Source organism: Channa argus, chromosome 5 (assembly GCF_033026475.1).
Source record: "Channa argus isolate prfri chromosome 5, Channa argus male v1.0, whole genome shotgun sequence".
In the NCBI taxonomy this organism is placed as follows: domain Eukaryota; kingdom Metazoa; phylum Chordata; class Actinopteri; order Anabantiformes; family Channidae; genus Channa; species Channa argus.
The window spans coordinates 29,493,696-29,507,154 of NC_090201.1; the positions used below are offsets into that span (position 1 = coordinate 29,493,696).

Here is a 13,459-nt window from a genome sequence, read left to right on the forward strand (position 1 = left end):
CTTTTGCTGCTATTGCACTTCTAGTTAGACCTAAACTGCATTTCGTTGCATTGTACTTGTACATGTGTAATGACAATAAAGTTGAATCTAATCTAATTTAGTCTTCATACCTAGACCTTCGCATTCCTCCACCACACTTGTAACATTCCGTCGTAACCTCAGTACTCTCAACCCAGACAGATTCTCTGCGCAACTCTGCCCCCAACACAGGACCTCTCGATGCAGAAGCAGCCATGGACACCCTCTGAAATATACTTTCATCATGTCTGGATTGTCTCTGGCCCATGTCTTCAAGAAACGCTCATCCCTCAGCTTCAAATACATGGCTGACTGACATGAGCAATGCACCACACTCGGGAGTGCTGAGAGAAAGTGACGCAAATCCAAGACTCCATCCGCTCTTGGTGACTATCAGGATCTGCTTGGATCTTTTTAGCACAGTGTCACCAGGGCAAAGATTAAATACTACCAGGAGCAGCTCAGCAACATCACAGACACCAGAAAGCTGTTCTCCACTTTTAAATCACTCATCTACCCACCTCCGCCATCTACCTCTCTCACTGCTGACAACTTTGCCGGCTTTTTACTAATAAGGTGGAAGCCATCAGCTCACAGTTCCACCCTCCTCCCCTCTAACAATCCGACCACCTGCTCTCTGGAGCCAATCCCTTCCACTCTCGTTCAAGCAGTTGCACCCACACTAATGCCAGCTATTACACAAATCATCAACACATCTCTCACAGCAGTCACTTTTCCCACCTCATTCAAGCAGGCCCAGATTACCCCACTGCTCAAGAAGCCTTCCCATGATCCCTCTGATGTAGAGAATTACTGACCTTTCTCCCTCCTTCCATTTCTGGCCAAGGCAATTGAACTAGCAGTCTTCAATTAACACTCAGACTTTCTTTCCAAGAACAACTTCCTTGATGTCAACCAGTCTAGTTGACATATAGATAGATAGAGACAGTTACTCCCTCTTGTTAGAAAAGCTGTAAAAAGCATAATAAAGATTAACAACCAGAGCAAACTTTGGTGCTTGTTATCTGTGCTGCTACAGCTGTTGAAAACAGACTCCAGCCCACATTTACATCAACAGCGTGTCAGCCAAATGAACAAAACCCGATGAAGGAGCTGCAGTGGGTTCGAGGTAAAATATGGGACCATGAAAGTGGCTGAATGTCCAGTTCACACACTCATTTCTGACATTGAGAGCAGAGGTGTCTGGGAGTAAAAAGGTGGCAAATATGTCTTACAGCCAAAATAAGTTACTGTGTTTTTTCACTGAGTTCAAGTGGTGAAAAATTGTTAAATAATCAAAATGAGCTGATAGTGACAGGCAATATATTAATTGAAGCAAGAATCTTGTTTCCAGAAAAGTTGGGACACAAACATGTTTTTTTAAAAAAAAGCACTTAAATGTGTTTTCTAAATAACTGCATTCATCAATGTAAAATACAATTATTTTTTTTAACTTAATAAACTGGACTTGGTAAATAAATTTCATTGGCCCTCGAGTCCCCTCCTCTGTACACTTAACACAAAACAAGCAGAGACTGTGTTACAGGAGCTGCTCTACATGGCCCAGAGATATAGAAGACAAGTTCAAGGTGAGAAATTCTCTTATAGCCTACAGGTCTAGGGGACTGATGGATTAAAAAAAAAAAAAGGAACACTGGCTCACAAACCTGACAGGATGTGTTGTCCTATACACACAGACATTTCTTAAGCTAGAGAAGCTTTTTATCTGTGCCAGAGGGAGGGAAATTGTGTTAGAACTTTTTCGAAAAATTAATTGGAAAAAAGAATTTGAAGCAACTTAATATTTGAGTAGGCAAATTAAAAAAAACATTTGTTTATAATGTCAGTAAATAAGTGCATGGTAAATAAAATGCATTTATTTCTAGCAACACAAATTCCTTCTACAAGATTTAGTTTGTTGCTTTCACTGAATTTCACCATTGTCATTCAAAAAGTTTAACACAAACAGTTTTAATAAAATCTTTGTTGAGCCATAAGCATTTTTTGAGTAAATTTTAATTAGTAAATATTGCAAAGAGACATTTCAACTGTTGAGATTGAGAAACTGTATTGTTTTTTTGAATTTGATTCCAGCAAAACTACCAAAAGTGTTGTTTCATTATGAAAAATGAGAAATATCACTCGTTCAGAATTAGTCAACATGTGTTGCCCTCTCTTGTGGGATCAGAACAGATTTCTGAATGTTGCACTTACAGTTTTTTGCATCAGGTATGCAACTCTTCTTGTTCTTCTTCTTCTTCTTCTTTTCCTTTCGGCTGCTCCCTTTCAGGGGTCGCCACAGCGAATCATGTGCCTCCATCTTACTCTATTCTCTGCATCCTCTTTACTCACACCAACTAACTTCATGTCCTCCCTCACTACATCCATAAATCTCCTCTTTGGTCTTCCTCTAGACCTCCTGCCTGGCAGTTCCAACCTCAGCATTCTTCTACCAATATATTCACAGTTTCTCCTCTGAACATGTCCAAACCACCTCAATCTGGCCTCTCTGACTTTATCTCCAAAACATCTAACATGAGCAGTCCCTCTGATGTACTCATTCCTGATCCTGTCCATCCTCGTCACTCCCAAAGAGAACCTCAACATCTTAAGCTCTGCTACCTCCAGCTCTGCCTCCTGTCTTTTCTTCAGTGCCACTGTCTCTTAGCCAAACAACATCGCTGGTCTCACCACCGTCTTGAACACCTTTCCTTTCATTCTCGCTGATACTCTTTTATCACACAACACACCTGACACTTTTCTCCACCCGTTCCAACCTGCCTGCACTCGCCTCTTCACCTCTTTTCCACACTCACCGTTGCTCTGAACCGTTGACCCTAAGTACTTAAAGTCCTGCACCTTCTTCACCTCTGCTCCCTATAACCTCACCGTTCCACCTGGGTCCCTCTCATTGACACACATGTATTCTGTCTTGCTGCGGCTAAGCTTCATTCCTCTGTTTTCCAGAGCAGACCTCCACCTCTCTAGATTTTCCTCCACCTGCTCCCTGCTCTCACTACAAATCACAATGTCATCTGCAAACATCATAGTCCAGGGAGATTCTTGTCTAACCTCATCTGTCAGTCTGTCCATCACCAGAGCAAGCAAGAAGGGGCTCAGAGCTGATCCTTGATGCAGACCCACCTCCACCTTGAACTCCTCTGTCACACCTACAGCACACCTCACCACTGTCTTACAGCTCTCATACATGTCTTGCACCACTCTAACATACTTCTCTGCCACTCCAGACGTCCTCATACAATACCACAGCTCCTCTCTCGGCACCCTGTCATACGCTTTCTCTAAATCTACGAAGACACAATGCAACTCCCTATGACCCTCTCTGTACTTCTCCATCAGCATCCTCAAAGCAAATACTGCATCTGTTGTACTCTTTCTAAGCATGAAACCATGTTGCTGCTCACAAATGCTCACCTCTGCCCTTAGCCTAGCTTCCACTACTCTTTCCCACAACTTCATTGTTGGACTCATCAGCTTTATTCCTCTGTAGTTGCCACAGCTCTGCACATCTCCCTTGTTCTTAAAAATTGGTACCAGTACACTTCTCCTCCAGTCCTCTGGCATCCTCTCACTCTCCAAGATCTTGTTAAACAAACTAGTCAGAAACTCTACTGCCACCTCTCCTAGACACTTCCATACCTCCACAGGTATGTCATCAGGACCAACTACCTTTCCACTCTTCATCCTCTTCAATGTCCTCCTCACTTCACTCTTACTAATCTTTGCTACTTCCTGCTCCACACCAGTCACCTCTTCTACTCTTCGTTCCCTTTCATTTTCCTCGTTCATCAACTCTTCAAATACTTCCCATCAAAATCCTGGCACCTGTCAATACATTTCCATCCTTATCTTTAATCACCCTAACCTGCTGCACATCCTTCCCATCTCTATCTCTTTGTCCGGCCAACCTGTACAAATCCACCTCTCCCTCTTTAGTGTCCAACCTAGCATAAAAGTCCTCATATGCTCTTTGTTTGGCCTTTGCCACCTCTATCTTCACCTTACGCTGTATCTCCCTGTACTCCTGTCTACTCTCTTCAGTCCTCTCAGTGTCCCACTTCTTCTTAGCTAACCTCTTTCTCTGTATACACTCCTGAACTTCCTCGTTCCACCACCAAGTTTCCTTGTCCGCTTTCCTCTTTCCTGATGACACACCGAGTACCCTCCTACCTGTCTCCCTGATCAAATTAGCTGTAGTAGTCCAGTCATCTGGAAGCACCTCCAAACCACCCAGATTCTGTCTCAGCTCCTCCCTGAAAACTACACAACATTCTTCCTTTTTCAACCTCCACCACTTCGTCCTCTGGTCTGCCTTAGTCCTCTTCATCTTACTCACCACCAGCATCATTTTACACACCACCATCCTGTGTTGTCTGGCTACACTCTCCCCTACCAGTGCTTTACAGTCACTGATCTCTTTCACATTACAACGTCTACACAGGATGTAGTCTACCTGAGTGCTTCTACCTCCGCTCTTGTACGTCACCCTATGTTCCTGCCTCTTCTGAAAGAAAGTGTTTACTACAGCCATTTCCATCCTCTTTGCAAAGTCAACCACCATCTGACCTTCTGCGTTCCTGTCCTGAACACCAAACCTGCCCATAACAGTCTCATCACCTCTGTTCCCTTCACCTACATGCCCATTGAAATCTGCACCAACGACCACCTCTGGGGATGGTCTGCATCACTTCATCTAACTCACTCCAGAATTTCTCCTTCTCTTCTAACTCACATCCTACCTGTGGGGCATAACCACTCACAACATTGAACATCACCCCTTCAACTTCCAGCTTCAGACTCATCAACCTGTCTGATACTCTTTTCACCTCTAGAACATTCCTCACAAAATCCTCTTTCAATATAACTCCTACTCCATTTCTCTTCCTATCTGACCCATGGTAGAACAACTTGAACCCTGCTCCTAAGCTTCTAGCCTTGCTACCTTTCCACCTGGTCTCCTGGACACACAGTATGTCCACCTTCCTTCTCTGCATCATGTCGATCAACTCCCTAGCCTTCCCTGTCATAGTACCAACATTCAAAGTCCCTACTGTCAGTCCTACATTCTTAGCTTTCCTCTTCTCTCTCTGCCTACAAACACACCTTCCTTCTCTTCTTCTTCGTCTTCGACCAACAGTAGTCCAATTTCCACCGGTACCCTGTAGGTCAACAGCACCGGTGGCGGTCGTTGTTAACCCGGGCCCCGCCTGATCCGGTATGGAAGTCTTTGTCACGATTCGCATGTTTGATTTGGCATGTGTTTTACGTCGGATGCCCTTCCTGCCACAACCCTCTGCATTTATCCAGACTTGGGACTGGCACAAGAAGACACTGGCTTGTGCCCCCTTGCGGTTGCATTCAGGTATGCAACTCTAAGAACAGCTAATCCAGCAGAAAGCTTGGTTTATAAAAATCCTTTTGTGCAAACATACAATAATTTAAGAAGTCGGTGGAGGTTATTTTACTTTGACAAAAGCCAAATCCACATCACTATCATACTGAAGGAATTTAGGTAATGCATGAAGCAAGCTTACTGCCAAATTCAATAACAAAAAATACTATGAAAATTATTTAGAGGGTATAAAAACTATTGTTGCGTGTATAGGGTTAATAGACATGTTATTGTGTTTTTGTAATAATTAGTGTGACATTTCCTCTATTTAAATCTGCAGCATGTAACTTAGTCAAAATGTGCTCAAAAGATTTACTATTGTGGGGAGATGCTCTACACGAAGATAAGCTGGAAACTTTATAATTTTCAAACATGAGCTCAACATGTGCTGTGTAAAATGATTGAAAAGAGATTTCAAAGTCATATTCCATGCAGTTTCACAATGATTATGACACACTTTATTTTCTCCATGACAAAAGTCATCTGCAGTAGAAAAATGACTATTGTAGTTTTCATTAACCAGGTCCCTGAAAGTTGCACTCATAAAGAGGCTCTCAAAGCAGAAAATGGGGGTAAAAAATACTTAAAACTGCTCATACTGCACCAAGATGAATGTCTAGGTATTTTAAAACTCTCTGGACCTCACTAATCATAATAGAAACTGTATTATTAAAAATTTGAAAATAGATGCAAACCTCTAAAAGTAGGTTTAAAATTATTATCAGGGTTTAAAATCAACCAATCTATGTTTAAAAGTTTTAAGTAATTTTAGATATTAGAGTGTCTTTTAGTGTATTAGAGATTCCCAGATTAGAGTATTTTAGTGAACTGTGCAGAACATAAGTGCATCAGAACCCAGACATGAAATGTAATATCTGTTAATGAAGCTTTTCTAACCAGAGGTCCAGTTTCTGCTGAAGTGTAGCTGACAAGACTCAGACACAACCATCAATCATTTGCACATATCCAGATGTGTCTTTTACACCTATGAATGATATTATTTTACATTAGTGGAAATTCTAAAAGCTGAAACACATTATCAGCTCCTGGCTGTGATCACTTCAATATGCTGACCTGCATGTGAACGAGGAAAATTCATTTACTGTAATGTGGATTGATGGGGAGTCACTGATCTTTGTGGTGCTATGGTTTGCAGGGTGTGTGTTGCTGTTTGTTCTCTCATTATGATTTAATGAGTTAACAACGATTTGATGAGTACCCAACATCAGACTCTGTGCCACAAAAACATCTTGAAGACACAAATGGAGGCAAAGCAGATTGTTCCAAGTTTTTGTTTTCCAAGGAAAATGAAGGATTTATTGTTCTTTGGCTGGAAACACTTCCCCTGACTTTTATGGTCATAAGGACATTTCATAATTAGTTTATGTAATAGGAAAATAATTGGATGGTGTGTGAGCCCCTAGGATTGTCAATTCATTTAAATATGTAAGGTGGGGCAATTAATGGGATGACAATCAGGTATGAGCGTTATATAAAGGGCCTTCAAATTTGATCTTGATGACACTGTTTTTTGAAGAACAAAGAGTTATTTATCCTGAAAAGGGACACAAAATACACAAGTCAACTATCATGAAGATCATGCATAACAGAAGGAGGAGTGGTTGAAGGTAAGGCGGGTAATACTCCTGGAGGCCACAAGTTATTACAGACCCTTAAGGTAACATCAAGGAAGCAGGTGGTAATAGCAGTGTTTGTTAGTCCACCATGAGGAATACATTATATAACAATAGTGAACATTGCAAAGCAAGCAATCACTCTCCAAAAAGGACCATGCTGCTCATCTAAAGTTTGCCTTTGGGCAAGGACAACTTGCCACCATTGAAGAAGCTAAGAAGTTGTACAAGCATATTTTACAGGAGAATGTTAAGGTATCCATCCATGATCAAGTCTTCAGTGATAGGAGAATGCTCCAAAGAAATTCTGTGAAGTGACCTCGTTTGTGTTGCGATGCCAAACATCCCTGAACTGTGTGACTGGACGAAATTAAAATTAAAATGTATTAATCAAATGACTAAAATTGGACTGAAATTAATTCACATTAAATTAAAATGAACTTGGACACACAAGTTCTTTGTCTCAGCCTTTTTGTGTTTGCATTATATCTGTTACAGTAAACGGAACACGCTCGATAATTACTCTGCAAGTTGCACTGTTCAGTGCGCTGTCCAACTTCACCGCACAATGAAAATATTGTGATTCTAAATACTGCTGTGTACTGTATTGCCATCATTTGTAATGACTTGCTTGTATTTGAAATATTCTTGAGTTGTAAAAGTCTCTGATAAGCCCGTTTTCCCACTTAGGGTCCGCCCATATTTGGTTCAGGATTAAAACAAAATGTTTCTGCAAAATTCATATGTCTCAGGGGAAAGCCTCAAATATTTTACTGACCACAGACACATAACTGGTGATCTGCATAAGCAGAGCTCCAGTGAAAGTCTAAGTTAAAAACCAAAACTATAAGAGGTGAAAGTTAAAGGCTTCATTTTGTGTTCCTGTTAAAATTACACTTCGCAGTGTGATGTACTGTGCTTTATTCTTTGTAACTAGTGCAGAATTATCCCAGGGTTTCCCAGATCCAAAAGAACTGTAATATCACAAATCCAGAGGATACAATTAGTTTTTTTCTACCTGTTCTTATCTCGTAGCCGACTGATCTCTGAGTTCTGCACTAACAGCTCCTTTTCCAACTTGTTGGTGGACAGAGAGTTCTCCAGTAGCTGGATCTCAATCCGAGATGTGTGGTTCAACACCTGGTGGAAGAAAATAACATTAAAACTAGAAAGTCTGCTTTAAAGGACAGCTAAACTAGTGGCAATTAAAAACAGAACTCTTCCTCATCTACCTATGCACTTAAATCTCTTTAAAAAATAAAAAAATAAAGAAAATCCTTTCTGCTCTTTCTCGCACTTGCATCTCGTGAACTGTGAACACTTTTCTGATAGGACTTTGCTTTGATGTTTTCTCCTTGACTTAGATTTTTGCGTGCCTTGTACCTCACTTGTAAGTTGCTTTGGATAAAAGCGTCTGCTAAATGACTAAATGTATATGTAAAAATTGTCACCTTCGCTTCGACCACATTGAGTTTTCGTGTCTGCTCAGCTGTGCGTGTCAGGAGGTTTGTGCCAATCTTCAGCATGGTGGCCGTCTGGTTGTGAACAACATGTGATGGTATGTTAGTAAGGTCTGGCCTCACGCTTTTCTGAATGAAGTTCTCCAACTGCAGTCAAAAAAGATAAACCCTGTGTAAGTTAAATGTGGCTAAAAGTTTAAGTTTCTGCAAGAAAAGGAAAAAAAGACAGACAATACACATACACAACAAAAAAGATGAGGTTTATATGGGACTTTAATTGTTTTTCCACAGTTGCAGTAAAATTCACTCATGCCCTTATTATAAACAAGGCTTTTAAAATTTGAGCTGTGACTCGTATTTAGTTTGTCCAGTGGCTGAACATAAAAATACTGCACTCTGAGAACTGAAACCACCCACTGTGTGCTCCGAGTTCACCAAATTAAACGTATAATGAAACCTGTCAGGGTCTCTGGTACATAAAGATGCAGGTCTCTCCATTTCTGATAATATCAGCCAATACCCACTTGTCCTGCCATGATGTGACCTTAAACCTTTGACAAATAAATAATCTATCCATCCAGCCATCTATTTGTCCCTCAGACTCCACGTCCCCAGAATATCAGTGCCACTGAGAAGCACAGGGAGTTGATAAATATACTGCTGCACCAACAAACACAATGGTCCCTGTGGGATGCCCACTTACCAATGAAGTTGTTTGAGGAAACACAGGGACAAGAATTTCAGGCCACAGTAACCAGATCACATTTGAGTCTCCTTTGGATCATGTTTCCTCTGGTAATCTCAAAACAAAAGTTATTAAAAACATTTAGACTTGATAAAGTTTAGATTGCGGCTCAATGTTGTCTGGTCAGTATTTGAAACAGGTGCTCCCCCCAAACGGCCAGATTTAGTGATTTAGGGGCCACAAGCAAATCCAGATATAAGGCCCCCCACATGTTCCTTTCTCAACAATTCTCTCAGTAGGCTCTTCTGTGGGGTTCTGTGTATGTGTACAATGGGGTGGAAAAGCTTGAGACCAATAGTGAAGATATGTCTATTTTGCATCAGTTTTAATTTGAAACACACCTAAAACTTAATGACCTAACCCTTCTCAGGTTGTTTGCCCCACCTCCCCGTGATACAGGGAACACCAGGAAAATGTGGCAAGGAATGCAAACCCTTACAGATTACAAAAGCAGGCAACGACCTGATGATAGTTATACAACTTTTCCAGAAAGACTCAACAATTGCTTTGCACTTTGAGGCATCAAACCTGGCAACAATTGGAAGTGTCGGTCTTCTTCCACCATCTCACCAGTCGGCATTCACAATCAACTCTACAGACACAATGAGGACCATTATCCAGGGTTAAGAGAAGGAAAGCTGCAGGTCCTCACAATATCCCAGGACAAAATGCTTAATGCATGCGCTGAAGAGCTAGCAGATGTCCGACAGATGTCTTTAACATCTCGCTTAGTCAAACCGTTATCCCCAAGTGCTTAAAAGTGTCTACAATTATACCAGTCCCAAAAAAGGCAGCTTGAATGATTACTGTCCAGTTGCACTAACATCCACTCGAACCACAGAGGGGTTCTGGTGAGTGTACTGCCATAAAGTATACCTTCATGGTACTCCAGCTGCACAGTGGCAGAAAAGAAGACCCTGCAGAGGGCGGTGCGGGGAGCAAAGAAGGTAATAAGTGTCTCCCTGCCCTCTGTACAGAACCGGTGCAGGGACAGGGCATTGAACATTGTCATAGACTTCTCACATCCTCTCAACTGTTGATGTGTTGTTATCAGGGAAAATCGTAGTATCGTAGTATTAAAAGCAGGACCAGCAGACTGCTCAACAGCTTCCTACGACAAGTGGTTAGATTGTTGAACTGCTGACCAATGACGTAATTGTCACTTTACTCTATTATTATTATGGTGTCTTTCTGGGTTTTTTTCAGTAAGAGAGAAACGCAATATCATTCTGTCTGCTCTACTGCTGTATGCATGACAAAATGACAGTAAAGTTGATCGGTTGATTGATTGAAAAACAGCCACCGAAGAATGACAATGACTTTGCTTTAAAAATGTTAGTTTTTTTTTGCTTTATGAAAGCTTCAGTTTGCATAAATTGTGACTAATCCTCTAAGTTATATTTTGGTGTTTTTTATTGCTTTCAGCTGCTCATGTTATCAACATTGATTGACTTTATCATTTCTATCATGCATGCTGACGGCATTATTAGTCATTTTCTCTGCTCAATTAAAGTTGTTAAAGTGCTATTATGTTTAGTCTGCTTCAATTCAGATTCAGATTATACAAGTGTAGCTGTGCTCAATGGAAAATTACTTTATGAGTGGTGAGATATGAATCACAGTGCTCATAAACCCAAGTGGCTTTTGGGAGGGGCCTTTGTGTGAGGAAGTAAATTGGGCTAACCTGATATGAGAGAGAGGGAAAAGAACAGAGGTTTTGACGCAGCGAGAACTTAATCAAATAATCAAAGAAAAAGAAAATAGCTGGAAAGAGGTGATTTGTTTCTCCCTTTCACTCTGCTTCGTGAGATCCTCTGCAGATAAACGCCACCTGACTGCTGTACAGGATGAAGTAGCTCTAAATGAAAAGATATATGATGCTTGTGTGAGAGAGTGAGGGGGAAATTAAAAAGAAAGCTGAAATAAACATGACAAGCAAAGTTCAGCAGGTTCTTTTTTGGTCTTTTTTGTTGTTCTCTGTTGAGTCTTTAGAGACACAATATGTGGACTTTGACTTGAACCTTGCTTCCTGCTGTATGATTAAAATAAACCACACACTCAGAACATAGAACCTCATCAAAGACAAATTCACACACACAAAATGGCACATTTATACAAGCATGTGCACACATACACACACACATTATAAACTGTACAAGTCAAGCATGACCAACGAGCTCTGGGAATATGCAGGCAGCCCCACGTATGGAAGACGTGTTTCTGAGATGTTAACTCAAACCACATGTTGGCTTCACTGTGATATGGCCCTCTGGGTGACTTTACAGGGAGAAGAGGGCAGTGGGGACTTAGTGACTGCACAGCCTTGATAAGACTGACGCACAGGCAAGTAGCACCGATAGAGATCTGGGGTAACAAGTGCACTGTGGGCTGCTGGAGTGTGTCGGGATGTGAGCTGGCAGCACGATGAGACTTTACCGGAAAATGAGCGACTGGACTGGAGACTGAGGTTGCCGTTAGCACAAATAAAGAAATGTATCATTTTTAATGTCTGATTGCCTTCACTAAGGTCTCCACAGTCAATTGTAGTATGAGGCTATGGGTAGAACAAAGGCATACTTGTAATATTTACCTCTTCCCAGGTTCTCATTATAGTTGCTGTAAGTTTAGGTGGACTTCCGATCTACAGTCATGCAGGTGAACATGCACTTTTGAAAGATTTGCCTTTTTTGCCAAGTTTTGTCTCCATTGTTCTACATTTTTTATGCTTTGCTGAATCACACCTTTACATAGCCTCCAGAGTCTCCTGTTTTGCCGAGGTGAAAAATGCTCTCTCCTTGTCTTTGTCTGTCTGTCTTGGCTGGATACAGCCAACAGGAAATCAGTTTTAATTCCATGAAAACACAGTTACCGCAAATGATTAATGACGAGAAATTATAAAACAGAACATTTCCTAATATTTTAAGCATACCTGTTAAAAGTCTAAAGGCTAAAAGTGAGGCTAAAACAAAGTCAATAGAAATACATATTTGCCAGTTTCCACTGACAAGACTTTATAGTAGTAAAGTGTAGAGGGGCTTCATGCAGTTTGCTGTCAGTCTGCTCTGAAACACAGCAACAAAAGAAGAAAAAAAATTAGGCAGCATCATCTTCTGTCACCGGAAAGTTCAGATCTACGAGCAATGCTTCCAACACAAGCAAGCAAGAGAATTTGGCGCACGACAGACCTTGGCAGAAAGTGATCAGTTTTAGCTGGAAGTTGTTAATCTCTGCAGAGAATGACATCAAGACAAATATGATTAGTGTTAGGGAGAGCCATTGGCCAATAGGAGCCAGAAGCATTCCAAAGACACTTCCAGGAAAAGATGACAATTTCCAGCCAAAGTATTACAGTGCATTAGCATGTCAGTAGTCTGTGATCTTTGTCTTCAGGCAGGTGTCAGAATAATTTAGGAAATCCAATTACCGACCTGATGCATTCTGCATATTTTATTACAAAAACTAACTAGAAGTGACAACAAATAAGATTCCCATGTTCTCACTAGATGGCAGATTTACTACTGCGATTCATGGTATTACTACAAGATACCATCAAAATATTAGAATCTGCAGAGATATAATTTACATTTGAAAAACATGCTGGTCTTTATAGTTCTGAACAGGCCATAAGAAGGGAAAGTGCACATTCACAGTTGCAGGGATTGTTGCATAATTGCTGTATGAGAGGACAGATGTTCTGGCTGAGTCAGAGTTACAGCCTCAGGCTTTTTGCACTGCTGCTTTTCACATAGTGTGGGGAAAGACGACGCTGCATGGTGCATAACCTTAATTTTTTCTGTTCTCTTTTTCATTGTTTTGCTTATGTGCAGTGGATCATTATCAGCATTGCTTTCTTTCCCATAATGACAAAGTGAAAACTAAATTGTATGTATGAATTTTAACTGAATTTATTACAATTTAAAAAACTGCAATATCACATGTAGTATTCAGACCCCTTGTAACAACACTAATGTATTGTCTCTACACCTTGACTGAAGTCCATCTGTAGTAAATTAAATTGATTGGACCTGACTTGAAAGGCCACACAATTCTCTATAGAAGGCCTCACAGCTGACAATGCTAATGTATCAGAAAAAAGCCATTAGGTCAAAAGAACGGCTGTGTGGAGATGGGACGAAATACCAGAAGGACAACCATTACTGCAGCTCTCCACTGATCTGAGCTAGACGCA

The 13,459-nt window shown here is 40.9% G+C and overlaps 1 protein-coding gene across 1 annotated transcript in view; it reads right to left on the bottom strand.

Annotated features, from left to right (window-relative positions):
• The window catches only part of angpt4 (angiopoietin 4), a 65,079-nt gene that overhangs the window by 14,880 nt on the left and 36,740 nt on the right, over positions 1-13,459 (bottom strand). Inside the window, exons 2-3 of the mRNA XM_067505676.1 lie at positions 8,517-8,672; positions 8,084-8,205 (exon numbers count right to left, since the gene is read on the bottom strand). Of these exons, the coding sequence (XP_067361777.1) occupies positions 8,084-8,205; positions 8,517-8,672 (278 nt within the window). The remainder of the gene's footprint in view (positions 1-8,083; positions 8,206-8,516; positions 8,673-13,459) is intronic.